Raw genomic sequence first — 18,605 nt, 5'->3', positions numbered from 1 at the left:
TTAAGCTGTTTTATTAAGAGAATTATTTATTTACGTGAAAATAGATACAAAGAACCTAAGTATTTTACACTGCTTATAGTAAAAGTCAAAGATTAGGGTGAATCTTGTTTTGGTAGCTCCTCTGTAGCTGCCTGTTCAGGAACTTTAACTTTAAACATTAAGCCTGAAAGTAGTTAAAATGATTTAACATTTCTCTGTTTTCTATGAAAATAACTTTTCTCATCTTTTGTTCTCCTTTTACAGTATAGGAGTGTGGCACAGCGGGCAGCAGTTATATTTGCTGATTTCTTGATCATGAGCACAGTGTTTGCACACACTGCAAATCCAACAACTGTACTCCTGGACAGGCAGACCAGTTACGATGCAAGTGCGAAATCTTTCCTCCATCCTGACAAAATAAGGAGAAAAAGACAGAAAGCTGCTTCAGGTCATACTGTCATCAAAACAAGGCAACAGTAAAAAGGGCTACAAAGGAAAGACCAGAAGTTTTGCAGAGGCCACTGATTCCTGCATTCGGTGCTCCATTTTAAATGTGTTTAACTTCAGTTCTGGTTTTGAGTCGTGGCTGTTTTCTCGTTTTGTAGTTCTAGATTTAGTTTATTTCATAAACCTAACAAGATGAATCACAACACAACATTTGGGGCTAATAGCTGCAGTTCCTCCAATGACCACTAGTCCTCACAGACTTCCCTTGTTGGTTACTTTGCAGTAATTACAAGGTAACTCTATCTGCTCATTGCACTGCACTGCTTAGAGATGAAGCTTGCTAATCAACTAACCAGCTACAAACTTTACACTCCACCATGTCTTTCAACTATCATCGCCAAAATCAACATAACAGTAAAATAAAATAAAAAACGTTTACATCTAGACATCATTTTTACAACTTTGGGAGATGACGCTGCTCTCAGTTTGATGATAGAGTTTGAAGTTAATTAGCGATAAATCTCACCCTTCTGATGATGCGTTCCACTCGATCATGCGACTGTCCTTTGGGCTGTGCTTCGTAAAGATCTCCAAGGCCAGATCCTCATAGGCCTGCCGCTGTTCAGGATCAAGACTCTCCAGGGATTCCAGCTTAATAAAGGCCTGTGAGCAGGTGCCAAAGGCGCGGTTGGCTGCAGAGCAGACAGCAAGCAGAGAATAGATGTCCACAGGAGGGATCACATCCTCATACTCACGCAGGTGAAGAGCTTAAAAAAAAAAAAAAAACAACAAAATCAATTAATAATAAATAGTGAAAAGTCAGGCTTATGCTGAGTATAGGACAAGTGAAATTACAAAACCGCCAAAGACCAAAAGATATGTAAATGAAAATAAAATTGATCATTTTCCAAGGCACTGATCTGCGATCGTTTCTTCATAAATCGAGGCTAAGTGGCTTCACTGCAGCTGATAATTAAGGTTACATTTAGAAGAAGGATTACGGTTAACCAAAAGAACTTTTTGCATATCTGGTAAAAATTATGCTTATCTATGCAAAGAATGTTTACACTGTAGACATACGAACATTCAGCTCCATGTCAAGATCTATGAAAGGCCAGCAGACGTGACCAGGAAAATGATTTGCAAAAGACAGCTGCATCTCTTTCCTTACTCTCTCCTGGTTGCTTACACCTTTCCTTTGACAGTCCATTGCATTGTGTGTAGAGAAGCATGTACTGTAGACACTTCACGTCTTGCTTAGAGAGAGAAGGGCAAGCCTTTGTGCACCTTTAGGGACACTGTGGCGAGAGCATAAAGGTCTATAGGTAAGGGTGACAGAGAAGGTGAGTTCTGTAAAAACTCATTCCTGTTTTTTATAATATTGCTGCTTTTGATGGCTGTTCCTCATGCCAACTGGGAATCTCCTGGCAACGCCCCATTGGCTATAATGAGATTTAGATTAACAGGGCAACATTTTAGCCTAATAAGCAGTCCTGAAATATGTTACACTAAATGAGAGAGTTTCTCAATTATGACCATTATTAAATAAGCAAATAATAACTACAGTTATTTTGGGTCACAATGGTGGTCCAAAAAAATCCAACAGAGGTAAAGGAAATGAGCTGTAAAGAAAAAAGCTGAAAAGGAAAATGGGAAAAATTTAACACGATGATTTTTTCATCACACCGCTGGAGTATATGGAAATGATAAAATAGACATTTGATTAATTGCTCAGCCCTAACACACTGTTTAAAAGACACAAAGAACAGTACAAAAGATGCAAAAATGCTCGTGTAGTCAAGAGAAAAATATTTTCACTGTCTCTCAATTTTGTACAGTTTAAGAATTCAGCAGATTAAAGCAGCAGAAACAGAAAAGCAGAAAGGTTTCTTGTTGGTTTTTTGTATTCGACTTACAGTACAAAATCAAGTTCATTTGCATCAGTTTTTTAAACAGAGAAGCAGAAAATTCTCACATTTTAGAGAGAAAAACAAAAAAGGTAAATCAATGTGTATATACTAGAATATAAAGTATGATTATATAATATAAGTAATATAATAAGTACTACAGGAGTGATTTGGCACCTGTGCGCATGGCATTCTCCAAGTAGCCATCGTACAGCTGCCTCTGAGCGAGCAGGAAGAAGTGATATGCCTCTGCTCCTCGCCAGGCATTGTCCACAATGCGATTGTCTGCAGATGTTGCATCTTCCTCCAGCAGGCTAGCAAGTGCATGCGTCGCCTAATTACAGACAAAGATGCACACAATGATATGAACACAAACCTCTGTACATAAACAGATGACGTCTTTCCACATAAGCACAAGAATGACTCTTTTTTTCTGAAACACATCACAAATAATTTATTCAAACAGTTACTGCAGAAAAATGTCTAATGCACTAGAAAGATTTGGAATAGTACGTGTGCACATGGTTTACCTCTGTCTTCTTTCCTTTGCCCTTGCTCTGCTGTGACGTCTTCACCTGCTTGTGGTAATTTTCCACTAGATGTGCTGCCAGCACGTAGAGCTTCTTCACCCTCAGAGGTCGTGTCCTTTTCTTTGCCTCCTCATCTGCTATCTGCAAACATAAGCTACACTTTCACAAATGTATTTTTCTTTCTCAGCAACCTACACTCAGTTGCGTAAAGTGACAAAGTGAAAACATGTTTTCAGAACTTTTGCAAATGTATTACATCAACAAGTATTATTTATTTGCTTTATTTCAAGTTTATACCAGGCCTATCTTCCCGATGTGATTTGTTCTGTGTCAACATAATTTGCAAAGCACTGACTAATCTTTCATGGAACGAACCAGAATCTTTATTTGTTAACTCTTTTCCCAAAAAGATTTGATGACCTCAATAAAAACGTGATCTGACAACTTTTAGTTTCTCTTTTTTTCCCCAAACGTAGCTGCACAAACAGAGACCACCCTCACTGACATCTCATGCAAACCCAGTCATTTTGTTTTATAAAAAAGCCTGAAATATGACAGGAACCATTCAGGAAATATCGTTAAGGGATGCTCCTAGTAGGCTTTCAAGGCGTAAAGAGTTAATACACTTTGGCAAACTTGAGGCAAGTTTGCCAGACTTGAGGCAAAGTGTGAGTAAAGGCATGGTACATTTAACTTTTTAAGGACTTTCTAATTTAAGTCTATATTAAATGTAGGACCTAACTTGTTAATGAAAACATACAGCAAAATAAAAATTATATATGTGTTTAAAACTAATCTATTGTGGTGGACCACTAGAGGGCTCCACTCACACCCAGTGTTAAGGAAGTGTGTTCCTGTGTTTTGTGGCGCGATATGTGCAGTTGATGTTGGAGAGGAATAAAGAAGGAGTGAGAAATTATATATGTGTTTAAAATTAATCTATAAAGCTGGTTTACATGAATAAGAATGTTGGCTTACCTTAAACATGAGTTTGGCTGCATCAAGAAAATGGTGAGCTTTTCGATACAGCTCCACTGCCTCCAGAGTTTTATTTTTCTCCAAAAGATGTGACGCATATTTTGAAAGGAGAGATTTAATCTCCTTCATATTGTGTGTCCTGGCAAGTTCCACTGCTTTGTTCCACTGCAGGAAAAACATTTAATACAAATTTAAAAAAAAATGTAAATATGTCTTTTTATCATCTTTTTCATGTGGGTGCGAGCTTCCTCCAGGTACTTCCTACTACTGTCAAACGTTGTTCATGTTCATCAAGATAAGTAAATTAGTGTTTCCAAATTGCCTGTAAGTGTGAAAACGACCATTGGTTGTTTGTCTCTCTGTGTTGTCCCTCTGTGTACAATGCCTCCCAGCAGGGAGATTACAATAAGCTATTATTCCTGGGAAGTGCTGAGATTTTCAGTATGTATACCTATAGACTCTGTCACAAAAACAATGATCAGAACTGAATCTCTCACAGGCAAACATTTTTTGTTTTTGTAAATTTATGATTAAACCATAAAATAAAAAACTTTTGAGAGAAAATGGTCATTTAAAAATAATGTATTTCTATAATTATTATGAGAAATCACAGTTTTTAACATGAATCCATGTTAGAACTGCAACTAATATCCCGAACCCAATGGGCATTACTCGGATGTAACACTGCTGTTCTTAATTATCTCGTCACAAAAGCAACAGCAGTGTGTCGTGACGGGTTTGGAGAGCAGATCTGGACAATTTAGGCACAAACACTGTGTTTTTCAGAGATCTGGGGTCTAAGACAACAAGATGGTTACAGGCAAAGTAGCTGACAGCTGGCCTGTTTTGTTGTCAAATGTGCAGCATTAACACAGCAGGAGAAACCGCCCTTAAGGAAGGAAGCTGGGGCTCCTAATGACATATTCTTTTAGAAGAAGAGACCGCCAATAAATCACAGATTTAACATCCTTTAAACTAAATCTACCTGTAAGACAGCTCCATCCTTGGTTTTTCAGGTGTCGTTCCTATTTTCCTGGGCCAACATTTACACTGGAAGAGTCCAGTGACTTTGAGATAAGCATTCACACCCCTGAGCTAAATATCACTCAGGCATAGGTTGGGAGTGGGAGGACAGCAGGAGGCTCACTGACTGTAAATCACTCAGCGTTGCTCAGAAATTGTGGCGCCAAAGTTTTTCTTTCCATCTCTCACCTGGTTCAGATGGACACACGTATCAACGGCAGCTTTGGGCTGGTTGCACTTCAGGTAGGCGTTCACAGCCTGTTCACACATGCCAACTGTAGCAAACATCTGACCGATCTCCTATAGCATAAATATAGAAAAGATGTGGAAGAGTGATTGTGATTTAAGGTAACATATTTAAAGAAACTGGCACCGTACATCTATATACATGTATATATATTTGATCCAAGAGTGTCTGATTCACCGGTAACAGCTTATGATTCTCTGGCAGAGCGGCGGTCAAACGTTCAAGGCCATCGTAGTCCTCTAGCATGTAGTAGCATTCGGCGAGTCTCTCCTGGTTACGACCCTTAATATAGTACTGCACAGCACTGACCCTTGAAAATAAATCATATTTAAAGTTTAAAAAAAAAAAAAGGGGGAAAAAGCTGCGGCTGTTCTCTGCACTTCTCTCCCAATCCAGCTGATCCATTTTGCCAACCAAGAGTTCGAGTGCTTCAGATTAAATCAAATGTTTTCCCAACAATTTTCTCCAACAAGGAGTGTACTTGGATAACGAGATAAAAATGCTTAACGAAACATAAAAGATGTGAAAATATTAGACAGTCTCCTGCACAGAAGTAAACAATCAGCTGACAATCAATCTGAAAGTGAAACAATAGTCACTACATGCCAGTTCAGTCAGCTCTTAAATCCAGTGTTCTCCGAGTGAGACTGAGCCAGCTGTTCAGACTGACAGACAAATCTGACGACTGTATGACAGGAGCACATAATCTCTAAAATAAATAATCACAAACAACAAAGGTCAGAGCCACAATTTGAGGTCTAACAACTGATGACCAGATATACACCTCTCCTCATGGCTGGCATACAGGAGCAGTCGACGCAGACCCTCTCATCTCGTTGCCTCCATGATTGTCTCCATTTTTATTTCGAGTAATGTCTTCCTCAATTACATTCTGTTCAGGATCAGATTGAAAAGGCCTAACATAACATCTTAGCAGCCACTTCATTATTAACATGAAGTGGCTGCATATGTGTTAAAAGTTGTCTGCAGGTATCCAGAGGCACTCGGTTACACAGGACACCTCTAGTTTGCATAAAGTAGCCTGAAGTTCAACTTTCTTCAACTGAGAACTGGCCACCTCATCCTATCCATACAAATGAATGCACTGTAGATCTGATTTGATAGACTATAAAGGATGAAGGATGAAAATGGCAGATTCTGTGGGCATGTATCATAAAGTTAAAAAATGAAAAAATGAAACCAGTAACACTTGAAGATTAGATTGTAAAAAGTAACATTTTACACTGAGTAAAACTAAGAGAATCAACAACCTCAGAAAGAAGGGGTGAATAAAACTTCAATACCACTTCTGTCTGTCAGCAAAGTAGTCTCCGATGGCATTGTTGGCTTGTTCAAGCAGAGCATCATCACTGTCCCCAGAACCACTTTTGAGCAGGGCCAACACTTTGAACCAGTCTCCAAGCTTGATTCTGAGACTGATAGCGAGATCCCTGCAGTGACAGATATGGTCATTTTGCACCATATTTCCCAGGATGGGGGAAGAAATATGTACTGGAGCAACATTAATAATTCACTTCACTACAGGAAATTTAAATGGGAGGTAGTAGGGAGATTTTTTTTGGATACCAGAAAAAGCCACTGTACCTGCGATCCATTTCCAGGTACATGCGTTCAGCTTCCTCAAACCTGCTAAAGTAAGCCGCCACTTCAGCCTGCTTCATTGGCTCGCTCTGCAAGTTTCCCAGGCGCTTGACAAACTCAATGCCCTGATAGTCTTTGCAACGGACAAAAGCCTGCTCAGCCGTCTTAAGGTCCAGTTTCTGGAGGGCTGCCTCAGCAAGCAGACGCCTGGCAGATTTAGAAAGGAGAGTGTTCTTTGGCTTACAGAAATAATGTAGCACCAAAACATGCAAAGAAAATTTAATCACTGCAAAAGGAAATTGTAGGAAATTGTAGCAGAACACTGAAAGAATGAAAAGGATAAAATAAAGACTTGATTACTACATATATATATATTTAAAAAAAAAAACAATATTGAATTAAGAACAGAGGTGGAAAGTTTTTTAATTACCAAAGTCTTGGATGAGGATTGTCTTCAATGAACTGCGAAGCTTCTTCAATGCCCACTTTTTCAATCAGTGCCCGGCTGTCTCTCAGGGAGCGGATTTCAAAGTTGATGAGGTTGTCTTTGTTTGGTCTCTCTGGATCCTGTAATGGAATATTCCTTATTTAAATGATAATTAAGAATAGCAGTGTCAAATATTTTATTTTGAAATTTCAGTCGTTGGGGCCATGGCATAGTCAATAATTCAGGTGATTGCCAAGGTCACAGTGTCAGACTGCTGTTGGTCAGTCTGACCAGAACCTGCAGCAGTTAAGAGTAATGGTCTGTGCAGTTTGCAGAGCAAGTGAGAACTACTGTCACAGCTCCTACGCAGGACGATTGAACTGTAGACTGAGTGCAGGATGAGGAACTCGCTGGAAAAGCAGCTGAATGATGTGGAGACATGTTAAAAACTGACCTGTCCGAGTGGGCTGAGCTGAGTCAAGATTAGCTAGCTAGCACTGAACTTTCCAAATAAAATACCTACATATTCACCCTTAACATATTATAGTCTTTCAAAAACAGACATACTTGTGTAAAGATAGTCAAAAATAAATATGACTGCATTACATATTATATTTGGGCTTCATGCAACTTGTTTCAGACATTTACCTTCATGATTTCATCAAGTAGGACAGATTTGATTTCCAGATCTTCAAAGTTGCAGATGTATCCAGATGTTTGGATGGGTTCCTGTTTTTTAAATAAACAAATTACCCTCACTAAGAATAACATTAATGTTAGTGCAGTCTAAGTTGGAGCTGTACATCAGGCATACTACTTAACGACTCACCTCTGGGTCTAAGTTTCTAAAAACATACATCCTGGTCTTCTCCATCATAGCAAACAGATCAGGGTTATCATTCGCCCACTTCATGTCCCAAACATCTTTGCGCTCAAACTTAGATGGATCTCCTGTGGATGGCTGGTTTCCTGTCCCATTATCTGTGGAAGTGTGAACTTCCAGATCCAACAGAGTCATAATGCCCGCGATGTCGATTATGGCCAGACGACTGAAGAAAAATAAGCATTATACACGACGACATTAGACTCAAAAATACAACCTAAAATTACTCAGTAAAGCACACCTGTTACTGGTGTTAATCTGTAACACCATAAAGCACCAACACTTACCTTGAGTTGCAGTTTAGGGAGAGATAATGGGCTCTGTTGTTCAAAGTGTACTTCTGGACGAGAACAACATTTGGGAGACTGTATCTGTGGAGGGTGCCAGACTCACGACCCTGTGAAGACGTACACACAGTTATTTTACTCTTGATTCCATTATATGGTCCATTGCACAGGTTTGTACATACCACAATCAGGGTCTTATCTGTAGCTGTAATGCAACAGATGGGATCTCGAGTTGCCTGAAATAAAACAAAAGTGCACATACACAACGTGAGAATCACAAGAATCCATCTTACTTTAAATTATAAAAAATATCTTTTTCTCACCAGTCAGAAGTTAAATAAGTACGTTTAAAGCCATTTATCTGTATATTTTAATTGCATTAACAGAAACACTTGAGAGTTCAGAGGTAAGAGTGTTTAATTTGAATGTAATCAGATAATAAGTGTTAAGTTTAGAACAGAAGAAGTGTCACTTTATTGAAATGTAAGACAGGAGATACACAACGTTCTTACTGTGAAGGCCTTTGTGAAATCTGGGCTGGTGTCACTAGCTCCAGATGGAGTGCTGTCGATGTGATAGACCCTGGAGGTGCAGGAAGTCAGAACACATGAGAAGGAGCCACAGAGACAGACAGCCAGACAGGCAAACAGCTTCTAGTTCACCTGACGTGGCTTGTAATCCAGGTGTTAGGATAGATCTGGCAGAACATTAGTTCACACCAAGCCGCCGGTCTGGAAACTCACATGAATGAAGCCTTTTTATTGCACTGTCATTATCAAGTCTCACACAGCAACAGTGAGACAGTAAACCTGTGGTTTCATCCACTGGCTCACAGATTCTAACACTGTGGTGACCTGGCCTTCCCGTATCTTTCCATGATTTACTATCTGGCTAATACCTGGCTTTGTTCTATACCTGTCCAGTCCTTGTGACCAGTTTGCAACATGTGAGCTCACCTTTCCCTTCCCTCCTTCTTTGTTCTTGTCACTTGGTTGATCTCCAGGGCGGTCAGTTTTTTTGCCACTCTATACTGCCACATGTAGAAAGCTTCTTTGGATGCAGCGATAACGTGGGTTTTAGTCATGGTAACAAACATTGGATCTGAAGAAATAAAAAAGTGAGCATCACATGAGGGAGAAGATTAAAATATATAACAGCATGGGACTGTGTGAATCTAACAGTGCCAGCTCTGAAAAGATCAAAGCTTCTGTATGGTTAAAACATCAGGATCTCAATATGTAAAAGCATGCTGTGCCCTTGAGAGGACCCTCATTTCATACAGATGCTCAAGGTTATTGTGGGTGACAGCAGTAATCTCACAGCACACCTTGAACATTTTCTGCAAATTAAATTTTGTGGAGAAATTCTCAAACAGTCTCCCGACCTACTGTTTGACACACCCTTCATTTAATGCTGTTTATCAAGTTGGGATATGCAAAGCCCACTGAGCAACATAAAGGCAGCCAGTGTTCAGTGCTAAAGGAAGCTGGGTGGCTGGAGGTAGGATGTAAGCTATGTCTCTATGAATGTGGTGTGATCTCTCACACTGACATAAAGACAAACAGTGGCCTTAATCATACCAATGCTGCACCACAAGTATTTCTCATCATATGAAACTCACCGATGTCTATGTATTTTGAGTCAAGTGGTGTCCCGATGGAGTTGAACAAAATCAGGACATACTGAAAAACACAAAATGGAGTGACATTATCCTGCAGGTCAATTTAAAACTTTATGTCATAACAAATTGTCCTCTTTTTTGGGGGTGTGAGCTTTTAAATTGTACATTACCCTCCCATGACTCGCAGATTCTACCTCAGCATCCTCCTGTGTGGCGACGGATTAGAAAAAACAGGAGGCAAAACAGCAGAGAAACATTTGTGATCCTCACACTAGTCCAAATCCACTATTTTTATTACCTCTGTTGCTGGATTTCTGGAACTCTACAACTATGGCTGGGCGATATATTGATTTTTAAAAGATATAGCAACATAATTTCATAGCAATGTAAAGAATCACCAGTGCTTGTATCTAACTCTCAAAACCTGAAGTTCTGGTCCAACAACAAATAATAACTTAAAACGAGGTTTTGCAGTTGGAGCACACTGAGAAGGAAATTACTCTTCAAAGCCAAGGAATTAAAAACAATCATTTTTAACGCTCAGAAAATGGCATGTGCCTTATTCATGTTTAAACCCTGGCCACATTTGCAAACTGTAAAGTTGGTAACTTTGTGCACCAATACTCTACACAACACATTTTAATTATCTTTATCTTAGTTACACTGCATAAAAACTTAAAAACAACAATTAATAAATAAAAACAGAAATAACAAAGTAACAAAAGAAAATTTTTGTTTTCATACATTCTCATTACATCTGACATTTATTGAATCTACATGAGTTCTATTAGAGAAGTTAACTTAATGTTAACCTGTCTATGTTCAGAACTTAATTTACTTTAACTCATTCAGTATTCCTTATAGGGAATGCAATGTGGAATGTGTAGTGTAAAAATGATTTATGCTGTTTAGTTATATTTAAGTTTTTGTTAAAATATTTTTTTATGTCATTTTTAATTTTGTTAAAATAACTTAACTCTGGGTATAAATTAACTCTTTGTTTTGCGGCTCTTATAGTTAGATAATTTGTTAGCATTTGTTTCCCCCGTGTCTCTAAGTTCATCTAATGAGCCAGAATAAAATCTCCCTCTTTAGGTGAGTTTTGTCAAGTCTTGAGTGGTGAATGAATTAGTTTGGCTTCTTATGGGCTCTGAACTTGCTTTGTTTTTATGATTTCTTGGGTAAAAGGAAAATCATTTGTTTCAAAATTACCCTATGTTCCTCATTCCAAATAGCTTGTTCTCTCAAAAAATCATTAGTTTGGTACTGAAGTAAATCACACAAACTGACAAAAATTGACAAACTAATTAATCAAACAAGGCTACAGCACACTTACAGCTCCCAAATGTTTTCCTTTGACAGAGACTGTCAGCGGAGTGCCATCAGTCCTGTCTGATGGCATGTAAAGCCATGAAAATGTTCTAGATATAGCATTCGCATAAACCCTCTCTCTCTCTCGCTATCCAACCATCCATCTAATTTTGGTCCATATCGCCCAGCCCTTCAGTATGAACCTCAAAGATACTTTTTGTAAATTCTTGTGTTTAAGAATTATTTTTAAACTTTCAAAAATAACAAAAATTATCAGCACAATTTAAAGAAATAATATCATATAGTAAAGTCATAGATCTATGACTTTACTTCCAAAATGTGCGTGGTGTGTTGAAGAGATAAACTAGTTAAACTAGGGCTGTATTTTTCCAAATAGCACCAGAAGACAGAATTAGCACTGTAAGTCTGTGGAACCTTTATTTAACATATTCTTATTTGCAGTGGTGGCCAAGGAAGAGGCAAAGCTTGGTGAGAAGCTAAAAAGTAATATCAAAAGTTACACTGTAGCACAAATCAGAGAGCAGAACACACCCACTTGTAAAACGCGTCCCCCTGGTGGCACATTTTTCAGTAAAATTCTGCAGAGGGTAATTACAAAAAGTACCTTTAAAGTCATACAGAGTAGTAATTTGTGTATTAAAGTAGTCTGTAGTGTTTGAAAACAGCAGAGATCTGTCAGTATTTTGGTTGCTTCTACTATCACTTTAAGGTCATGTAATCTATAGGTGCTCATACCTGAGGCTGGGTGTCATCTGCCTTGCTAGCCAGGATGCAGAAGTCCCCAGAGGTGGTGATGGACATCAAGCTTTTGACATACTTGACAAACTTCTCATTGTTTTTAGTGTCCCAGAATACCACGCAGTATTCTTGGCGTTCCGGCTTTGTGTAGGCGTACACCACCGTGCTGCAGCAGTAGCCCCACTGTTACAAGACAGAAAAAGGGTGGATAGATACAGCTAAACCCAGACATATGATCATAGATTGCTTAGCTCTACTGTTTTAGCTATCAAAGCAGATTAAACCTTCCAAACAATGATAAACCTAGAGATTTACCACCATGTTCACCAGGGCAAAAGACATTTTTCATGAATCACATGTGTTGGCATGCACCTTATAATCTGGTCTAATGTTGGCAAAGTAGATAAAGGACTCCACAGCCAGGGCAATGCGCAGCCCTCCTCCCTCCCAAGCAACTCCTGACATCTGCTTCCCAGGCACTTTGAGAGTTCTAAGATGCTGCACAGACAAAGAAGGTCATTAACGAAAAAAATGTCACACAACTTTTTAATATCACTTCAACTAACCAAACCTGTGAAGTACAAACATCCAAAGAGTTCTTCTCAGTAATCACAATGGTTTCAGTCCAAAATGTGCACAAAGTTAAAAGACAGTGTTTGGCTGTCTTTAAGAACACTGTCTATCCATTTTCTGACACTTATTTCAAAGATATCCAGACTTTATTCTTTAGTAACTACCAACAGTGGTCAAAGGTGACAGCAGAAGTACATTTTAACTCTCCTCACCAAAACAGACTGATACAGCATCCACATCCACAATGCTGATGCTGCACCGATCCATCTCTCAAGCTCTTGCTGGCTTGTACTTGTGGGTGGAGTCCAACACCCACTGGGACTGACTAATAGACTGCACTACTGCTTCCCTGGAATCGTCCCTGTACATCTATATCCAGAGCTTGGTTTGCATTGCTGACAAGCAAGTGAAAACAAACAAAACAAAAAACAACAACAACAATAAAAAGAAAATTGCTGTTCTAATTCTACTGTCTAGAGACTTGCAGGAAGACTGTTATCTTTATAAACTGACCCCCTCATCAGACCTGTGGAATATGAAATGCCCATTTTTGTATATGAATAAGAGTGGTTTTTCATCTTTTTCAGGTTTTTTAAGTTTCAGTGTTTCAACTGTAAACTTATTTTCTTGAAATGACCCATCCGTCCCCTACACAAAGCTAGCTTAAAAGAAAAAAGTGTGCATTTGTAGGAGAGATGGTTGAAGACAAAATAATTTGGTGTAGTGGGTTTGTTTGCTTGTTGCTGCAGAGTAAAATCTTCTTTATCGATTAAATCCGTTCTATGGTACAGACTCTCCTCAGTGCTGAGATCATGCTGATATTGTTGCCCTTTCGCAGATTACTGAGGATTACTGATTATTGTACTAAGCAGTACAAAATGTGTTGAAAGTCTAGATAAAATTATGTAAGTCAAAAATCAGGCTCCTCTGATCAGTGAACTTTGCTCCAAGATTTTCAACAATATCAGGTCCCCATGCATGCTTAACCTGGATCCAAATGACAGTACTAGATGGTATATAGAACAGCAAAATCCCATCTTATATCAAAGCCATAATGCTCACCTCTCCAAACGGAGTGTAGAACTGCACCACATTGAACTCTTTCTCCATTGCACCTCGAAGGGAACCGGCCACTGCCAGCACACTGCCACAGTGGTTCCACTGGATACTGACCACATTCATCAGAGTATCAATGCACACTGGGTCTGAAGAAAAGGGGTATGAGGACCAAAAAAAAGAACTGTAAAAAGGTTTAATTTAACACGAGTGACGAAATTTGAAATTAAACTTTGTTTTTGTGGCTTACTTTCGTCGCTTTCATAACGCATGATCTGACACCTTCCATTGTCAAAACAGATGGCGAGACATGGACAGTCTGGCTCGACGTAACCCCCGCTTCCTGCATACCAGTGGATACCTGCTATACTGACAGCTCCAGTCACATTGGCAAGACAGCTGATGGTCATTTTCATCTGAAAGCCAACACGAGTCAATAAGAGTTCCTGTGCTTGAGTCACAGTGAAGGAAAATAAAAATAAAAAATATTATAGTTGCATTATTTAATACTTTTATATGCACTTGTTTTATATCGAGTCTCAGCTGGCTTTCATGTTTATTTATGGTCATGCTAGTTTCTGTCATACTTTATCACAGAGGAATAGAGGCGGAGATGGGGATGGAAACAATTAAGGTAGCTAGAAAACTAGAGTTTATGACAATTCATTAACCTGCTCAACTATAAGGAACTATAACTATAAGAAAAAACAGCATTATGTTCAACTCTGAATCATGCAAAGCTATTCTAGTAGCATACAGAATAAACTGTTTTTAAGCTTACAAACTTACTATGAAGTTTCCTTGATTGTCATAGATGTGTACTTCACCATTTGCCATGCCGAAGAGGAGTATCTTGCTGTCCGGCGACCATGCCACATGAGCAAGCTGGCTTCCCTTTAGCTCCTTACCCCAAATCCGATTTCCTTAAGAGATAAGGATATATAATAAAGGATATATTCATATTTACATACTCAGAAAATTCCACAAATATTATTTTTGTTAAGTAAGCAGCAGTTTACCATCTACAGATCCAACGATGACAGCCCCATCTTCATACACAATACAGATCTTTTGACCATCTGCATTCCAGCTCATGCTCCTCACTACTGACTTGTTCCTGTTGTTGATCATCTCTTCGTACCATGCACCTTAATAGACCAAAAAAAAAAAGTTAAAGACATGTTTTTTTTTTGGTTTTTTTTACCTGTTTCTGTATTTTGCCTGCATGCAGTAATGATCAAATAATGCTAATAAAGAAAAGAACTAAGGACATACTTACTCTGTCCTGCATGTGGTTACCATTGGGTTATGCTGTACCCAGACACAGAGTGAATGTACGTAATTGAGCATGACCGCCTGACAACTTGGGCTTGGCCCAGCGCAAAAGACGGACGACCTCATTCTCCTGTGGATCCACCACCCATAGGATGGGGCATAGGTATCTGATGCCATGTCGACTGGGTCACACCCAAGGTCAATGTCAGGGTCAGAGGCTCTAATGGCTCGCTCCCCAATTACTAAAACTGCTTATAAGGACATGAAATCTCACCTATCTGATGAGGAAGGAACCTGAGCTACTGTATGAGTTCGAAACCAAGTGTGAACCAGATTGTGGAAGGAGCCCTATGAAGCTTGTGGGATTCTGAAGGAAGTAACCTGGAAGACACTGGCAGGATGTGGGCTGAAATGGGCTGTGAGATCAACTTCTAACGCATACAGATCAGTATTTAAAGTTTTACTCTCATCATCCACTGGAGCACAAACTGGGTGTCATCAGGACACTACAACACAGATACAGCGGCCAGAGAAGCAGAAGAACATCATATCAAGAGGGCCCTGAGTAAATGTGCTTATCCCAGCTGGATATTTGTCAAAGCTGGGAAGGAACCTAAAGAAAGCTCCGAGCAATCCAGGAGAGAAGAAAGACAACTGCTGCCCAATCGAAAATCGTTAGTGATCTCTTATGTGTCTGGAGTATCAGAACAGCTGAGACACATTTTCTCTAAACACCGTGTCTCTGTGGCTTTCAAACCCCAAAACATGCTGTGCCAAAAACTGGTCCACCCCAAAGATCGGGTTCCCCGGCACAAACAGAGTAATTCAGTGTGCGCTGTGAAGTCCCAGGAGGATTGTCATGATTTAAACATCGGGGAAACCAGACAATCTCTGGCTCAGTGGATGGCACAACACAGACGAGCTAACTCCTCAGGCCAGGACAATGATGAGGATGTACACATCCTGGACAGGGAGGAACGCTGGTTTGAGCGGGTAGTCAAGGAGGCCATTTACATAAAAAGGGAAAGACCATTTCTGAATCGATGGGAGGCCCTGAGGGTGCGTCTTTCACCATCTTACAATGCTTTAATCGAAGGTACTACCCAACTCTCTGTGAATGGTACTCATGGCCACTGATCTCGACAATTTGCATATTAATGATCAAGAAACTGACCTCACAGTCCTTTGTATGTCAGTGGTGCTAGTTTCAGTCATTATGCAAATGTACTGTTTACAAGCCTGGGGAAACCTGCAGCCAGCTGCGACTGAAGAAGTCACTTAGATGAGTGATAAAACGTTTCTCCTACTGAAGACGCTAGATCAACATGAACAGAATCAACACTTGGCTAGCTTGGGAACGCCTGAGTCTTCTCCTGGAAGAGCTTTAGCATGTGGTCAGGGAAAGGGAGGTCTGGGTGTCTCTGCTTATACTGCTGCACCAGGAGCAGCAGTGCAAGATGGATGGAATAATCACCTCTATAAAGCATCCACACAATGATGAGTCCATTCTGATCACTGGTCGTCAGCTTTTCATGCTGTTCATTCCATGTGACCACTTGCACTGCACCTGCATGGGAGGCAGTAATTGAATATTAGATCATTTTCTGACGTCTCATTTTAGAATTGTGAATACTAATATCCTATAACTAAAACTGGCCATAAAATACTTAATACAAAATAACTCACCACTGTGTCCCTCTAAAGTCTGGTTCATTGAAAGGTTACTGGGTGCAGCAAGACCTTTAAGTTTAGCATCATCTGTTTACAAAGGGCGGTAAAAGAGATCAGATCATCACCAAGTAACTGTAGTTCCAGAGGTGTTTATAATGGTTAGCAAATATACAATCATGTTTCCCAAAAAAGGTTTGGACAAGTAAATATGAAAGTAATGATTTAAAAATCATGCAAAAAGATCTATGAAGAAAATAAGACATAAGACGCTGAAAGAAACTGATAAAATTTTGTTTGTTTTTTCTTTTGTTTTTTCTCTCTTTTTTTTAACTTGCAACCTGTTTAGGATATACCTAGTCTCTTGCCCTGTGAAAGTTGGTGTAGGTACACCAACTGACCCTGAATTGGATAATAAAATCACAATATTATTCAATAAATGTCCAAAGGTATAAATTAATAAAGAAAAATAAAACATAATTTAAAAAAAGGGCTTATAAAATGCAGCAGACAAAAAAACACTAATTTCATCAATCATTTCACACATTTTCTCAAACATTAAGAAACAGTGGCCCTAACTAACAACAGCAGGTTGACTGAACATAGCGGCACAAGAACTGAGCCAACAGTATTATGAAAGTGTAAAACGATTTCCAAGACGCTTTAAGAGCATTTCAAAATACCTTAAATCCGAATCACATTTGCATTACATAACAACTTGGACTGTAACAAATGCACACAGCTGAATGTATGGGATGTTATTCGTTATTGCGACATCAATATACTGTAATGCTACCAGTAACAAGCAGGTTGTTTATGCAAAATAGCTCTTAGGTACACCCATTAGGTAAACCTATTCAACTATCCTTTTACATAAACATATCATCAACCAATTAGACGGCAGCATCAATTAGTCAATTTAGTCATGTAGACAGGGTGAAGATAAATTGATGAAGGATGAATGGAACACCAAAATGGAAAAGAAAGATGATTAAAACTCCTTTGAGTGTGCCATGGTTTACTGAGACCCTGTAAAGCCAATCAAAAGGTGGGATGCTGTTTAAATTTTTAGTTTTGGAGGATAATCTTACATTAATTACCTTGCAGTCGCACATTAAAAAGAGGACACCTGGTCATCCTAATTGCACGTGTTTATAGTTGTTAACGTTAACGCAAATCATTGTTTACTCTTTCTCTAACCATCAACGGGTCTCTCTGAGGTGCAGGAAATCTTTCTGTGTGCATGCCTCTGTTAGTCGTGCACCTTTTTAACTATCTTACCTGTCTGAGTCTCCAGCTTCAGTACTCTCAGAAGACCATCGTCTCCTCCGCAAGCGATGAAGCCTTGATCTTTGTTCCAAGACACACATTTTAGATGGATATTATTGGGAATAGCGATCTGCAAGACACGGGAGATAACTGTTACCGAACACTACGTCCTCCTGGCGTACTTGTGGCCAGTGAGCTGTGTCAGATAACTGCGAACTTACCTTTTTGCTGAGGTATATAAACATGGTTGTGGCGATAATGTTACATTACACAAATAACAGGCACATTTAAATTTCCAGGCTCCAGCATTTGGTGAATGTGACGATTACTTTAGCATAGATTGCTGACTTAGCTAGTTAGCGGCTAGTGTTAAGTGGCCAATGGTAAACTGTTACCGTCAGCTAGAGACGTTCATAAAATCATGACTCACAAATTTAAAGATTCCCTGCAGAAAAAGTACGTTAAATCAGCAAATATATTGGAAAACAGTTCAAAATCGATGTTTCGTAGCTAATGGTGGCTGCCTAGGGTGCTCAGAGCCTGTAGCTTCCCTCGGTCTCCCGTGGTAACGGTAAATCGGAAACTGGGAGACTAGGTGCTCCCTGGTAGTTGTAGTTTTTTTATTAGCTGAGGCGAAAGGCATTGAACAGAGCTTCCAATCATGTTTGGTAATGTATTTTCTCATGTGCCCAAAAGATTATTCAAATACATTTAAATATTTAAGTTATTACATATTAAAAGACAAAAATATAACTGATCATAG

The 18,605-nt window shown here is 39.2% G+C and overlaps 1 protein-coding gene across 2 annotated transcripts; it reads right to left on the bottom strand.

Moving 5' to 3' along the window:
- Nucleotides 1-8: 8 nt before the first annotated feature.
- On the bottom strand, nucleotides 9-18,408 carry wdr35 (WD repeat domain 35). 2 transcript variants are annotated; one of them, XM_006799397.3, is made up of 28 exons: nucleotides 18,064-18,408; nucleotides 17,855-17,972; nucleotides 16,592-16,663; nucleotides 16,380-16,472; nucleotides 14,650-14,778; nucleotides 14,420-14,553; nucleotides 13,881-14,046; nucleotides 13,637-13,779; nucleotides 12,374-12,499; nucleotides 11,999-12,184; nucleotides 10,102-10,137; nucleotides 9,932-9,992; nucleotides 9,267-9,411; nucleotides 8,823-8,892; nucleotides 8,493-8,546; nucleotides 8,311-8,420; nucleotides 7,970-8,189; nucleotides 7,789-7,869; nucleotides 7,144-7,280; nucleotides 6,717-6,920; nucleotides 6,416-6,562; nucleotides 5,289-5,421; nucleotides 5,054-5,164; nucleotides 3,842-4,006; nucleotides 2,864-3,004; nucleotides 2,511-2,667; nucleotides 953-1,193; nucleotides 9-388 (listed from the first exon to the last, which is right to left on the bottom strand). In XM_006799397.3, the coding sequence occupies exons 1-28, from the start codon at nucleotides 18,085-18,087 to the stop codon at nucleotides 238-240; spliced, it is 3,555 nt and encodes a 1,184-aa protein (XP_006799460.2). In that variant the 5' UTR covers nucleotides 18,088-18,408; the 3' UTR covers nucleotides 9-237. The 2 variants fall into 2 exon arrangements, with proteins under 2 accessions (XP_006799460.2, XP_006799461.2); XM_006799398.3 differs by lacking the exon at nucleotides 10,102-10,137.
- Between the last annotated feature and the right edge of the window lie 197 nt (nucleotides 18,409-18,605).

This window comes from Neolamprologus brichardi, chromosome 19, assembly GCF_056152115.1.
Source record: "Neolamprologus brichardi isolate AB-2024 chromosome 19, ASM5615211v1, whole genome shotgun sequence".
NCBI lineage: Eukaryota > Metazoa > Chordata > Actinopteri > Cichliformes > Cichlidae > Neolamprologus > Neolamprologus brichardi.
This window is presented reverse-complemented; position numbering and strand designations above follow the sequence as displayed.

Bases quoted from the DNA above. Each gene is read 5' to 3' on its own strand.
- wdr35 (XM_006799397.3), bottom strand. From the start codon at position 18,087: ATGTTTATATACCTCAGCAAAAAG. The intron at 13,780-13,880 runs GTAAGCCACAAA...CCTTTTCTTCAG, and splicing joins GCGTTATGAAAGCGACGAAA to ACCCAGTGTGCATTGATACT. The intron at 389-952 runs GTGAGATTTATC...TTATTTTGTCAG, and splicing joins TGGAACGCATCATCAGAAGG to GATGGAGGAAAGATTTCGCA.